General features: G+C 49.6%; 1 protein-coding gene across 10 annotated transcripts in view; it reads right to left on the bottom strand.

The window, feature by feature from the left end:
- Positions 1–59: 59 nt before the first annotated feature.
- Positions 60–14,821, bottom strand: part of Znf384 (zinc finger protein 384) — a 22,765-nt gene continuing 8,003 nt past the window's right edge. For 4 of the 10 annotated variants that reach the window (XM_010611645.3, XM_010611646.3, XM_010611644.3 and 1 more), the window contains 10 exons: positions 12,636–12,706; positions 12,114–12,351; positions 11,832–11,879; positions 11,306–11,639; positions 10,348–10,440; positions 6,199–6,423; positions 5,333–5,515; positions 3,818–3,896; positions 1,863–2,021; positions 60–1,208 (listed from right to left, as the gene is read on the bottom strand). In XM_010611645.3, the coding sequence (XP_010609947.1) occupies positions 849–1,208; positions 1,863–2,021; positions 3,818–3,896; positions 5,333–5,515; positions 6,199–6,423; positions 10,348–10,440; positions 11,306–11,639; positions 11,832–11,879; positions 12,114–12,351; positions 12,636–12,701 (1,785 nt within the window). In that variant the 5' untranslated portion in view covers positions 12,702–12,706 and the 3' untranslated portion in view covers positions 60–848. The remainder of the gene's footprint in view (positions 1,209–1,862; positions 2,022–3,817; positions 3,897–5,332; positions 5,516–6,198; positions 6,424–10,347; positions 10,441–11,305; positions 11,640–11,831; positions 11,880–12,113; positions 12,352–12,635; positions 12,707–14,821) is intronic. The other 6 variants (XM_010611651.3, XM_010611652.3, XM_010611649.3 and 3 more) reach the window with 6 other exon arrangements.

The raw sequence follows: 14,821 nt of genomic DNA, 5'->3' as shown, positions 1-14,821 counted from the left end.
ATTAGAGCCTCCTGGTCCCTCCCAAAAGGCCATTTTGAGGACATACACAGCCAATATATTTATATATAAATCCATGTCCGGTATCTGACCGTGGCACCTCGGGAGCTACGTCGTCCTTGTGTTTGCCCTGAACTCTCCTTTGTCCACAACACCCTCGTCCTGGGGTCTCACAGAGAATGCAGCCTCCATAGCTCCTTGGAGCTGGGACTGGAGTGAAGGCAGGGACTGACTGGGTGGGCAGAGAAGGGAGACAGGCTCTACGGAGGCCCAGACCCACCCCAAGCCACCCGGCCCTTGCCCCAGCACATCAAAGGAGCTCTAATCTCCACCCAAATCCCCTCCCACCAGCAGTGGACAGGAAGTGAGGCGAGACTGCAGGGAGAGGATGGCTCTCGGCTGGGCACAGAGAAACTGCTGAAGGCAGGCACGGGACAGGAGGTGGCTGCATGAGGGCTCCCTTCTGTCGTCTGGGAGGAGCTTCTAGTCTTCTATCACCCCAAGCTCTGGATGAGGAGGAACGGAGAGGTGAAGTGCCCATACAAGCAAGTTGCGTGAGGTCACAGCGAATCCTTCTGTGAGCACCAACCCCCGATTTGAAACACTCTGCTTGGGAGAGGCTGCTGGACACCGTTAGCTTGGTGTGCCTTTGCCAGTCAGAGGATGATGTTCCTGCTGATGAGGAGCTGAGAGTAAAGATGGTCTGCTGTGAAGGAGCGCTGTGCCTGAGGCCCAAACACAAGGAGCTGAGGCTTGTCCAGGAAGAAGAGGACGTTGCCCGCCAAAAGGGCTCGGAGAAAGATGGCACCGGAACTTCCTTCTCCTCGTCCCATGGGTAGCAGCAGGGATCTCTACGAGCTGGCCAGGTGTTCCACCTGGATGGTGCTGGTGGTGACAGTGAGGCAGATGTCCTTATGATGCTCCGCTGTCTTATAGGGGGTCAGGTCAAAGGAGCACTGGGGCGGAGGGTTGGGGTTGCTATCCCCACCGCCCCCACCCTGGGGAGCTGCCCCAGGGGACTGGAAGTGTGGTGGCTGTGGTTGCTGTTGCTGCTGCGAAGCCTGGGAGACCTGGGCCTGGACCTGGGCCTGAGCCTGAGCTTGAGCTTGGGCCTGGGCTTGGGCCACTGCCGCCGCCGCCGCCGCCGCCTGTACTTGTTGCTGGAGATCAGGAGGGTTGTGTTTGCGCATGTGTTTCATAAGGTATGTTTCCTGAGAGACAGTAAAAAGAAGTTGAGTGGTCAAAGGGAAGGAGTTTACTTGTAATCAGCATCCTGGGCTTTTGCCCTACGTCACATGGAGAACCTTTATAGAGACAGAGTCCCGCGTTGGGAGCAAGTAGAATTCAAGTAGCCCTTCAGGCTCATTGTCCCGTAGAAGTCAGCTACCTTTAGAGGGCCCTGTGGACAATCGATGGCAGAGGGAAAGCTGCCACTTTTTTAAGAATGTCTGAATGAGCACCTTTACCTTTTTCTGAAGTCTAACAGAAAATACTTAAAATCTTTCTCCCTAAACATTGTAAGTGGTTTTATTTTGCCTCATGTTTAAGTAAAATGGAGAATCAAAGATGGGCATGGTGGTGCATGCCTGTAATCCCAGCACTGGGGAGGCTGAGGCAGGACTGCAGCGAGTTAAGAGTCAGCCTGGACTACATAGCAAGACCCTGTCTCAAAAAACCAAACCAAACCAAACCAAACCACTGCTTATCACTCATCACAGGCTACGGGGATCAGGCAATCCCAAATCCCTCAGATGCAGGCCTCCTCATTTTTATCTCTGAACCTGGTTTGGTTTGCAAACAGACCTTTATCCAGGAGGGGCACAGCACACTGCAGCCTAACGATGTGGAGGAAGCCGCATACTCACCGACGTGTATGCCCGACTGCAGATCGTGCAGGTGTACACCTTGGCGTGCTTCACTGTGTGCGTGGACAAGTGCACCTCTAGTGAGGCGGCGTCCGTGTACGCCCGATGACAATTGTGGCACTTGAAGGGTTTATCTTTGTTGTGCTGCCGTCTGTGGGACTGAGACGGCCAGGAGAAAGCAGGGTGAGTGTGCAGTGCACTCCCCTCCACTCCTCCTGACCTTCACAGAGTTGGGCTTCTAGCTCTGCTTTCAGCGGAAATGGCCTCGATGGAATTGAAGGAGCGAGAGGCGAGGGAAGAGGCACTGCCACGCACCAGGGCCCCAAAGATCAGGCTTACCCCTGATGTCTGCACAGCAGTTCTCAAAGTGAGGTGTGTGTGTGGGGGGGTCTCTGGGGCACATGAGGACTGTTTCAAGGCCCACAAGAACCACAAGGAAATTCGTATTAGCCTCTCAGAGTGCCCCACACTGATCTACAGCCTAAACCCCTTTAACATATATTTATTTTTTGTTTTTTTGCAGCACCAAGGATTGAACTCAAAACTTTGCACTTGCGAGGCAGGCGCAGTACCACTGAGCTAAAACCCCCGCCTTTTTCTTTTGGTACTTGGGGTCAAACTTAGGACCTTGAAAGCTGTGCATGGTGGCGCATGCCTGTAATCCCAGTACTCGGGAGGCTGAGGGAGAAGAATTGCTGTGAATTTGAGACCAGCCTGTGCTACATAGTTCCAGGTCAGTTTTAATTACATAGTGAGACCCCGTCTCAAAAACAAAACAAAACAAAACAAAACAACAAACTTAGGACCTTGTGCTTATGAGGCAGGCAGTGGCACCACTAAGCTAAATCCCCGACTGTTTTGTTTTTTTGAAACAAGATCTCACTAGGTACTTCAGGCTGGCTTGGAACTTTTGTCAATCCTCCTGCCTCAGCTTGAGTACTGGGATTACATGTGTGCACCACCACGCCAGGAAAATATTTTATTCTAAGACAACATCTTGTTAAACTGCCTAGGCTGGCTTAGCCTAGAACTTGGAATCTTCCTGCCTTTACTTCCTGAGTAGCTGGGGTTACAGGTGTGTGCCAGCATGCCCAGCTACATACAAGGTGTGACTGAAAAATATAGTAAAGTTTATATTAAAAAGATAATACAGGGCCAGAGATTTAGCTTAGTGGCACCACACTTGCCTCACAAGCGCAAGGTCCTGAGTTCAATCCCTGGTACCAAAAAAAAAAAAAAGATACTACAAGGCTGGCAATTTAGCTTAGTGAAGGCACACTCCCCACACCCGCCCCAGTACTGGGAATTGAACTCAGGACCTTGTGCTTGTAAGGCAGGCAGGGCACCAGTGAGTTACATCCCTGGCCCTGTGCCACACTTTAAAAAACAACAAAAAAGATACTATAGGCCAGGTGTGGTGGTATATCTCTGTAAGCCCACACTAGGGAGGCTAAGGCAGGAGGAACTTGAGTTTGAGGCCACCCTGGGCTACACAATAGGGTGAAGACCAGCCTGAACTACATAGCAAGATCCTAACTCCAAAAAAAGAAAAAAAATTACAACAAAAACACTGCTTCAAAGGGTGGCAAGAACAATGGGTAAGTGCAAAGGCAGCATGTAAGGGCAGTATATTTTTTTACTGCAATAAATTTTAAAATTTCAGTATTTCAATCACACCTCATACTTTATTTTTCTGGTAGTAACTGAAGATTGAACTCAAAGCACTGAATTTGAGTGACTCCCCAGCCCTTATACTATTCTTTGTAAAAGGATTACCAAGTCCTTTTTAGTGTCTCCATTTCACAGTACCTGTGTAGACAGATGCTACCCACACAGACAAAGCTCTTTGGCTCCTCAGTAATTTTATGAGGAAGCCTCTGAACGTCACTGCTCGTCACAGGGCAGCCTGACTCCAAGCCTCAGACCTTGGTCCTGGTGGAAGGTGGGACACATACCTGCAGATTGGAGAGCTGCGTGAAGGCTTTTTCACAGCCTGGGTGTGCACATTTATATGGTCTATCACCGGTGTGGATTCTGCACAGGATGAGAAGAGAGGATAGAGAATGGGGTCAGCACGGCCGCTCAGGGACCGGGCTCCAGCACAGACCTGCACAAGGCCTGCCAGGTGCCCAGGAGCAGCTCTCAGGAGCCACTTCCCATCAGTCATTTCTGGCCTGAGTGGCCCTTCACGCCTCACTTCTGACCACTGCCTGCATGGCTCAGCTCAGGGTGAGTCCCTCTGCCCAGGGAAGGCCCAAGGCTTCAGCACCCAGGGTACAGGCAGCCCATGATCTGGCTTGGCATACGCGCCTGCTCCTCCGGCAACCACCCTAGTACACTCAGAGACGAAAGGTACCTGATCTCAGCCAGGAGGCGTGACTTAGAAACGCAAGGTGAACACAACGGCAAGGAAAAAGAAAAGCACAACATTCTTTCTTCTCGCTACAGCCAGAAACCACCCTCCATCTGGAGGGTCACTTCCAGAACAGGCTCTGGTAGCAGAGAAAAACAGAATTATCCTGACTGTGTGAAGCAGCAGGGATAATGAGAACTCATGGAGATCCAACGGGCCTTTCCCAGCTCTGCCTTCTCATGGATGGAAAAACCTGTTAGTACCAACAGCCTCCTCCCCAGCTCTCTGCTAAGCTGAGCCCAAGTCCAAGTCCTGAGGGACTGAGCTTGCTCTTCCTCACAGAGCTCAGAACCACCTCCTCTGGACCCTGCCTATCACATCTCTGCGCAGTGAACAGTCTGACTCCCCCTCTCCCAGTGAGGCATCTGATCTTTTTACGCTGACTGTTGCATCCACATGAAGCGGAGATGGTCTATGGGCTCCAGTTCAACTTGGCAGGCACGAAGGAGACCATCAGCTCTTCTACAGACAGGTTCCCTTCTCCTGGGCCACTTCAGATCTGTGGTGTGAGCAGTGGGGATCCTTGTGAAGTAGCAGCTGTTCCCTTTTCTGTGATATTTAGCAGGTGTTTTGCTTTGGTCTCAATTCCTGGCATCTCTTAGATCCTCGCTTGTTGCTGTGGATGTTACCGAGCTGGTTCCAGCTAATGCCAGATTCTATGTCCCGTTCCTAATCGGTGCTCTGAGGGACAGAGGCATGGTCCTCTCCATTGAAGTGACTCTGCTTTGGCATCAAAGAGGACATCTTGCAAGATGTGGACATGGGTATTTTCATGAAGAGAAGCGAGGGAGAGAAGCTGTTTCTGCTTCGGGTGTCTTCCTCCCCAGCTCAGGAACATCACATAGTGTATTTCCCAGAGTAGCTCTTGTCCCAGAAAGGTCTGCTTCAGCACCTGAGTCTCCACCGTGGATCTGTGGTCATCTTCCTCTCCATGTCAGCCGCATCCTCCTCCAGCCAGCCTCTCCCCCGCCCCCCGCATGCGGGTTGTTGTGTCCGGGGCGGGGGTAGGGAGGGCATGCCAGCGGGGCAGGGTCAGGTGCCCGCCACTCTCCCTTACCGTGTGTGCTGCTGGAGGTGGGAGAGCTGGCGGAAGGCCTTCTGGCAGTAGGAACAGTTGTAGGGCTTGGCCCCTGAGTGGATACGGAGGTGCTGGGCCAGGTAGGAAGTGTTGGCGAAGGTCTTGGAGCAGTGCGGGCACTTGTGGGGCTTGATGGTCTCCGTGTGCATCTTGGAGTGGATCCTGCCGGAGAGGAGAGGAGGGAAGGGGGAGGAGGGAGCAGTTCGACACCATGGGCTCTGCCCTCTGCCGGGTGAAATGATGCTGCTGGGTGGATGACAGCACCCCTCCTCCCTCCTCCCAAACGCTGAGGCCTGGAGAGGCTAACGTGGAGGATGCCCAAGTCTAGGCTGTTGCTGATCATAAGTCGGTGGCTAGAATGGCAGTGAGATGATGAAGAGCTGCGACCCACGGCTTCTGGTAGCATTAATACATCCAGTCTTGTCACCCTTGGCTTTTTCCTACGGCCACACACTCACCACAGACACCCTGCTTCCAAATAGCAATCTGAATACAGAGCAATACTGCCTGTTCCCCAGGGACCTCAAGTTGAATCACACCTTGGCTCTGAACTGAAGCATACAGTAAAACCAGGGCCTGCTCTGAAGAAGATTTCCAAACAGACAGAAACCACAAAAACTGTTCCAGAGTTTGGGGCTACAGAACACAATTTTCAAGGCCCCCCACACTGCTACAATATATAGTTTACTTTTTTCACAGATAATCACAGGAGAGAACTGAGGATCCCAAAGGACAAAGATGAAAGGCACAAAAGAACACATACAAGTGGAGAGGAGTCAGTGCAGGCCACAAGGCCTGGGGAGGGGACCACGGCCTGACAGAGTGTTGACCAAGAGCAGCCTTACCGGGTGTGCTGCTGGAGGTGGGAGAGCTGGCGGAAGGACTTCTCACAGAAGTTACAACTGTAGGGCTTGGCCCCTGAGTGGATACGGATGTGCTGGGCCAGGTAGGAGCTGTTGGCGAAGGTCTTGGAGCAGTGCGGGCACTTGTGGGGCTTGGTCTCGGTGTGTGACTTGGAGTGGATCTGCATCTCCGACTTTGAGTAGAATGTCAGGGAGCACATCCGGCACCTGAGCAAGTGAGGCAGCAGTTAGAACCCTTCCACAGGGACACTGCTGAGCCCCCCACAACCCAGAGAAGCCCACTGTCTGCCCTCTCTCCTATTCCAACTGTACCACGAAGCCCTTGAGCATGGTTCTTCATTATTCATCTTTACAGCCTAAGCTCTGACACAGTTCCCAGCACATTATAAATATTCAATCAATGTTTGCTCAATGACTGGACTCCCTACACATATGAAGACAAGAATTCAACCATGGTAAGGCAGAAAAATATGGGATCTGAGTCAACATGGCTTTTTCTGGGCCAGTAACATCTGTCTTGGTTTCAGACTTAAAAAAACTCCTTTCTCCAATTTCCCCATGTACAGCCCCATAGATGAAGAAGAACTAGATTCTCTCTTGTCTCTAGAGATTTTCCCTATTTCCTTTTGGCAGTGGTTCCTCGGAGGATGGAGGTGGACAGTCTCAGGATTATGTAGAGAGGCTTTTCTAATCCATCTGTGTCTGCCCTCTCCCTGCTGCTGATGGCCCCTCGATCATCTACCCCATCCTCTGCGGCCTCCATAAGCCAAGGTGGAGGTGGAGGAATGCCTTCACACCTTTAGGGAAAAGGGTTTGCTCGACAATGAACTTCCAGCTAAACGTCTCCTCTTTCCTAGTGCACAAAGCCCATGTCAGCACTCCAGGGTAGCATCAACCACACCTGGGGGCATTCCCGCATCACTGAGCTGGTGACACTTCTTCCATTATGACACTGGGTGAGTGAGCGAGTGGAGTGGAGCAGCCTGAGCAAGGTGGTGGTGAGAGCAAGGTTTTCCCCACTTTATTTATTTATTTATTTAGGGTTTTTTTGAGGCAGGGTCTCATTACATAGTTGAGACTGACCTGGAACTCACTATGTAGCCCAGGCTGGTCTCGAACTCACAGCGATCCTCCTGCCTGAGCCTCCCGAATGCTGGGATTACAGGTGTCCGCCACCACACCCGGCTAAGTTTTCCCCACTTTAAAAGAGGGACTTGGGGTGAGGTGGTGATAACTTCTGTATTTTTTTTTTTTCAGTTTCAGGAAAATTTTTAAAAGAATAACTGATGCCAAGACTCCAAAAACATTGAATTTGACAGAGAAAATGACCTTACAGTAGCTGGGTGTGGCCTCTATTAACATTGAAATTCCCATCCCTCAAGCCAGTTCATTCACATCCTCCAGTCACCTGGTAACTCTGATGAGGACAATTTTCACCTGGGGAAGGGCCAGCAGGCACCCAGGACAGCCAAAGGGAGCTAAGCCTTTCCCAGTTACAGAAAGGCACTAACACTACGGCCTCAGTGTTGACAGAGAAGCTTGTACTACCAAACATTTCACCAAGACCAAGGTTAAAGCTGGACCCCAGTGTCACTGGAAGGCAACTATACTAAGGATGTAGCAAAATTTTCCATGACTGCCAGAATCCAGTCAAGATAAAGAACAATGGCCAGGGACTGAACCCAGGGCTTTGTGCATGCTAGGCACATGCTCTATCACTGAGCTACATGCCCAGCCCGGACACCTTCATTTTAAATCAAATAAAAATCTCATTAGGCTTGCTTTTGAGGTGTTAAACACACTAACGTGCTCTTAATGTGAAAATTAATATAAAAAAGGAAACAACTCTCATCATCAAATTCTCCAATTACAGAGAAGCTATAAATACTGCAAAGCTTCAATTAAATGACAATGGACTAGCAAAAGAAAAAAAATGCAGTCTCCAAAAGTACAAAATATAATAGTAAAATAACAATAGTTGCTACTTCTTGTTGTGCCTGATACTGCCAGATACTGGCTAGTACTTTTTTTTTTTTTTTTTTTTTGGTACTAGGGATCCAACTTGGGTCCTTGTGCTTGCAAGGCAGGTGGCAGAACCACTGAGCTAAATCCCCAGCCCCAGTACTTTTTTTGTTTGTTTGTTTGTTTTGTTTTTGGTACCAGGGATTGAAGTCAGGTCCTTGCGCTTGCAAGGCAGGCCACCAAACCACTGAGCTAAATCCCACCACCTTTTTGAGATAGGGTCTCACTATGTAGTTCAGATTGGCTTTCAATTTGTGGCAATTCTCCTGCCTCAGCCTCTAAGTGCTGGAATTACAGGCGTGTGCCACCACGCATGGCACTGGCTCAGACTTTAAACACAGTTTCTGCTCCTCCCCATACCTGACAAGTTATTATCCCTGCCTGTTTTACAGAAAGGAACACAAGGGCTCAGAAGGCAAGTAGGAGAGTTGCTCCCTATAGAGCCATGATGCTAGAACTATTGAAGCAGAGGCTGGATGACTGTCCACCAGGTAAAGGGACTGCCTAGAGCCAGGGGACCATTAAAGTACAGGCTGAGCTTCCCTAACCCAAAAATCCACAACCTAAAATACTCCCAAATCCAAAACTTTGTAACTGACATGACATCACTGGACCTCGGGTGATGGGTGGCAGGCAGTCCATTCAGGCTCACTGCAAGTGTTGTATAAAATTACCTTCAGGCTATGTACATAAGGTGTACACAAAACAAATGAATTTCACATTTGGACTTGAGTATCATCCCTAAGAAATCTTAAGAATGTGCAAATATCCTAGAATTTGGAAAAAACCCAAAACACTTCTTGTCCCAAGCATTCAGAGAAGAGATACTCAACCTTTATTTCTAACTCTGAAATCCTATGAAGCCAAGAAAGCGTAAAATACCTCCCATGCAGAGTACTGGATGATGGAAAGAAATATGCTCTGGGAGAACCGGCAGTGGGCTCTGGCAGGGGACAGAAAAGCCTGCAGCCTACATCCGTGGGGACCCATTCACATCCGACACAGAAGGAACTCAGCCTTGGAGGCACACACCACAGTGATCTTGGACACAATGACCACCCTGAAACACTTTTTCCCTAAGATGTTCAAGACAATTTCAGATAATTTTCCCTCAAGACTTTTCCCCAAGATAAACGAGAGTATAACTGATCTTCTCACCACATACACTGAGTGAAGAGTCAGAATCACCTATACTGAGTAAAACAGTGTGTGCACTGTCATGGAGGCGGTGACCCCACATGGAAAAGCAGCATTCCTGTGAGTAAAGAGTCCTCTAGAACCCCATGCTAAGTTTCTGAAGGAATGCTGCGTACCTAAGACACAGTCAGTCACCCCCAATTTCACAGTTCCCTTTCATTGCCTGGGAGTGAGGTCTTTCGAGAATTCCGGAAACACTGAGGGTGTGAAGTCCTATCAGGCCTCCTTTGACTACAGTCATTATTTCTTTTCATACAGCTTGGGAAGTCCAGAGATAACTGTAACATGGACTCAGAAACCAAACAAAAACAGAAACTAAGAAAATCAGAGGACCTGACCTGTCAGAGGGCTTTGCCAGTGTCGGAGACGTCTCCCACTACTCTGCCAACCGTACATTTTACATAGACGACTCTCCATGGCACTGTGACCTCACTTTAATCACACACATAAAAATCTAGATTTTTACACAATAAACTTAAAAGGGGTTTTTTCATACTATGAATATATAAATGCTTTTAAATGAATCAAACTTGCCAGGTACCTTTATAACATAATATGCTGTAAAGACTTTCCAGGAATACTTATTGTGTTAAGTGGGATACACCTGTAATAATAAAGTTGCAATGAACTTCTGCATTATGACCTGGAATACTACTGTGCTCATTACTTTCTGCACAGCAACATTGTTTTCATGTATAGAGATTTAAACAGTGAAACTGTAGCTACTGCTTTCAGTAGAGCTATACAATGCCAATAAAGTAAAGGATAAGTGATGACTATTTTTTTCTTTCTGAAGTTCCCAACATTTCAAGGTTATGTGATATACATACTCCCAACGAATGGGAGACATAAACAGAATTTTCCCCATTTTACAGATGAGGAAACTGAGGCCCGGGGGAGGGGAGGACTTGCCCAGGGTCACACAGCAAGTTCGTTGTGGAGCCAGGAACTGAATCCATGAGCCCAAGGCTCTGTCCATTTCCTGTGCCGCAGTTCCCTTCGCTCCTAAAATGGGAACAACATTGCCCATCTCGGTACACTAAGGACAGATCCCATCTCCCAGCCATGCACACCTGTCTGTCTGCATCCAATCTGTGGGAGTGGTTACCCCACTCTGGGTACTGGGACCAAACCCCAAACCCATGAGGGCCCCTACAGCTCTCAAGAGGATTCAGACTTCCAACTTCCAAAGGCCAGGGCATTACTTATGTAATTATCTCTGTACAGCACCAGGTGCAAATGTGCACAGGATGCATTTTGGTAACGGGCCATGTTAGGGGAAAATAGAGGATCAGAATGATCCCCATGAATTAGAGAACAAGCAGTCATTTCACTGGCATATGTTCCTAAAGGGTGAGTACCCCATTTCTCCCACCTCTTTATGGAGACCTGTCCCATCATCCCAACCAGGAGGGGCCAGGCAGACTCCAGACTCAAACATGGCCCAAGAGCTGATGGACGGCACACAGGTTAATTAGGTGCTTACCAGAAAGTGCTCTTAGAAAAACAGAAATGGTAAATAAAGCAAAAAAAAAAAAAAAAAAAAGTTGCAGAGTCTCATACCCAGTCTTAAGCCTCATTATGAGAAACTCGTCACTCCAAAGTCAGTCATGGCCACTGACCACCAAAGTGGGGTTAAAAAAGGAAGAGGGGAGGGCTGCACTCCCTGGAGTGCAGCAGTGCTGCCTTCCCACCTACAGCAGAACCCTGACGTGAGTGTGAGCGTGAGCATGTGCAAGTGTGCCTGTGCATGCGCGTGCAGCTCTGAGCTAGAAAGCTGTCAGTCAAGCCTGGCTGGGCAAGACACAAAAAGCATAGGGGAAGTGGAGACCACTGCCCTCATCCCATCTTGTCTCCGGCTGAGTCCCACCTGTAGGTCTTGCCGTCCTTCTGATGGTCATCATCATCCTCCGGGGAGAGGACGTATGGGTCGCTCATCTCAGGCAGCCCTGACTCCAGCATCCGCTTCTTCTTGCGGCCCCGGGGGGGCTTAGGAGCCACACTGCCCCCTCCACCGCCACCTCCACCTCCTTCCTCGGTTAGGGTGGATGCCACCTTCTTGGAGAGATCAGGGACCACCTGCAGGGCTTGTGAGCCAGGGGGAAGAGCTGAGACAATCATGGGAGCCGAAATGGGGAAGCTCTGAGCTGACGAAGCTGTGGTCACAAGAGAGCCTGAGGGGGACGTGATTACCAGACCAGGACCTAGGGTCAGGAGAAAGAGGAGACACCGTCACATGTCCTGATCCAAACTGTTTCATCTTATCTCCCCCCAGCAGCTGTCTCATTAACCCTTCACCACCCACCATCCCACACTGTACAGGAAACCCCAAACCCTGTAGAAAAACAATGGTCTCCTAACCCCTGTCCCCACCCCCCAGTAACAGTGAGATTTACCCCTTGATTGACTCCCTTCTCTTCTCCACCTCTGAGAACAGGAGACTCCTTGATTCAGAGAAGGAAAGAATGTCACCTCCTCAAAGGCAGGGACCGCATCTTCTACTTCTTTGTATCCCCCACAATGCCTAGCACATTGCTAGGTACACAGTAGGCACTTAATAAAAATCTGATTGAGCAATCAAACATACCCCCCACACCCAAGTCCTCAGAGCCCTCCAGCCTGGGGTCCTGATCACAGAAGATCAACACCTCAGATTGGAGAAGAGCAGAGGTGCTCACCAGCAGTCATCAGTCCCGTGGACGGCACCGGGACCACCGTGATATTCTGGGTGACAGACGCTTGGCTGTGCGGGGTGAGTTGCTCTGACTTGGACTCTGTGTCCATGCTGATGCCAGAGGGCAGAGACACTGAGGCAGGCACTGTGAGCAAGGTGGGGTAGTGAGGTGGAGCCAGCCCACAGCCCTTCTCTGGCAACAGCTGATCCTTCATCTTGTTGATGAACATTGTGTTCTCGATCTAGAAGAAAGCAAGGGGAATAAGTCCTCCTCAGATCCAGTCGGATTTGCCCGTTTCCTAAGTGCTTTCCAGTCATTCCTCCTTGGAGCCCAATGAACAATGAAGCAATCTAGATCTTTGTGCTTCCACACAGAAGGAAGCTGAGACAGAAACCCAGCGAGCACCCAGGGCCGGGCCTGGCTGACAGACCGGCGCGAGGCTGACGTCACTTCAGACTCCAGTCACAGGACATGCTAACTCCAAGAAGGAACTCACTCCCCAACATGAAAGCAAACACCACCTACCTGTCCTGAGACTGTGGGGATAGAAGGCCAGAAGTACGGGTTAGAATTGAAGTGAGATTCTTCCATTCTACCTGAAGAAAGAAAGGAAGACCACATCACACCCCACTCCCAGGAAGGCCTGCCCAAAGTCAGTGATGGAGAAGGGGGCTGAGGTGCTGCTGGTCCCTTCCTGGCACCTGACGACACCCAGGAATCAGCATTCAGATGGCGTCCACTTGAGAGTGCCCTGGTCATAGCCATTCAGCACACATGCCCTCTCCATCCCAAAACAGCTGCCTTAGCTAATGCTTGTGACAGAATTGCATATTCCTCACAGAACCACAGGTGCAACAAACTCCAAGGGAACACAAGTGGCACCACTATCCTTTGCTGACAAGAGAAACGAGGTCATGAGAAGGGCATGTACCCAAGGTCACATGAAACAAATAACCAAGCCGCCTGGAAACAGCCACCATATCTATCATTGTTCCCCTTTCCTTTACCCCTTATTCCACCCTCCTGGAAAAAAAGGCTTCAAAACTCTCAACCAACATGTGTACAGTTCTGTACAGCTTAAAAAGGTTTTTGGCTCCAACAGTAAACGCTCAAGTTAATAAGGAATTAGACCAACAGAAATGAGAACCAAGGGATTTTTGAGTACCAGGCTAATATATGGGGACATCACCATGCAGACCCTGCCAAGGCCACAGAACACCGTTTCACTGGTGCAAGCAAGACATGCCAGGCTAAACAAGAGTTCTGGTGCCACAATGATGCCCTACAGTTCCACCTAGTGGGTTTCAGAACAATACTAGACTCTTGCTTTGTATTTTTTCACTTGGCTTCCAAGAATTCAAATTCTTCTGTTTATGATTAGAATTAAAATTCTGTAAGGAGCCAAGCAGGATGGCACACTTGTAATCCCAGCACTCAGGAAGCTGAGGAAGGACAACTGTCAAGAGTTTGAGGCCACCCTGAGACCAGCTTGAGCTACATAGAGAGACCCTGTCTACAAAGCAAGAAATTTTGTAAAGAGTAAGAACAAGAGACATAATCCCTCAGAATGACATGATTAGGTCACAGAGCACACAAGGTCCAGGCGCCCTGCCACTCCTTTTCACTCTGATCACTTCTCCAAGAGACTTTAGTCAAGAGGGGCTCCCCCCAGTTTTGAACCAGGAAAGACCCAACTTCACACAAGATAGCAGAAAAGAGCACACAACTGGGGAATGGAGAAACAAGGAACTCTTTCCAGGTGGTGGAACCACTGAGCTAAATCCCTGGCTCTAACAAGGAACTCTTTCTTGGAAAGAAACATTATCACCACAGAAATGATGCATGTTTAAAGGATGGGAAATGCTAATTATGCTGACTTAACCATTACACACGGCATACATGCATGCAAATATCACACTGTACTCAATAAATATGTACAATTAGTATGTGTCAGTTAAATTTACTGGCCAGGTATGGTGGCCCAGGCCTGTAATCCCAGCAGTCTGGGAGGGTGATGCAGGAGGATCACAAGTTTGAGCCCTGCCTGGTCAATTTAGAGATTTACCAAATAAAAAACAAGAAAGGGCTGGGAGTATAACTCAGTGTGAAAGCCCTGGGTTCAATCTCTCCTACTGTGTTAAAAAAAGGAAAATCACCATGAGCAACCAAGGCTCAGGAGGGAGGGAGGGAGGGAAGGAAGGGAAGGAGGGAGGAAGCCTCGTGGCTCTGAGCTACATGCCAGCACTGAGGACACAGGGGCAGCAGAGCCCAGAGCCTCGCGGTGCAGGACGGGGCACAGAAACCGCGTTTCACACATCGACGGCGACTGAGCGGAAGGGCACAGCTCTGAACACCATTCTGGGCCTCGTCCTCTTCAGAGGGTACTGCGCGCTTTACTCTACGACCAATCTTCATAAAATCTACAAAGGGAAGGAACAATTTCAGCCTACTTTTTCGAAAAGTGGCAAAAGGCATAAGGGCACCTCATGTGGGACTCCAGCAGCTCATGCTGCAGAGGCGCAGCAGCAGCACAGGCGTCGCTGCTTGCACGCTGTGAAACACAGCTGCTTGTGGCGGCCGGCGCATAGGCCGCACCCCAGACCACAGCGCAGATGCTCAATTCCTTCGGTCACACAGCACAGCGTCCGCGAGCCACATATGCGGGCAGCACACTTAGAACAATCTCCAGGGCAACTACTGATGCCACTGCG

This window comes from Fukomys damarensis, unplaced genomic scaffold (genome assembly GCF_012274545.1).
Source record: "Fukomys damarensis isolate Sample0158 unplaced genomic scaffold, DMR_v1.0_HiC HiC_scaffold_19, whole genome shotgun sequence".
NCBI classification, from domain to species: Eukaryota; Metazoa; Chordata; class Mammalia; order Rodentia; family Bathyergidae; genus Fukomys; species Fukomys damarensis.
This window is presented reverse-complemented; position numbering and strand designations above follow the sequence as displayed.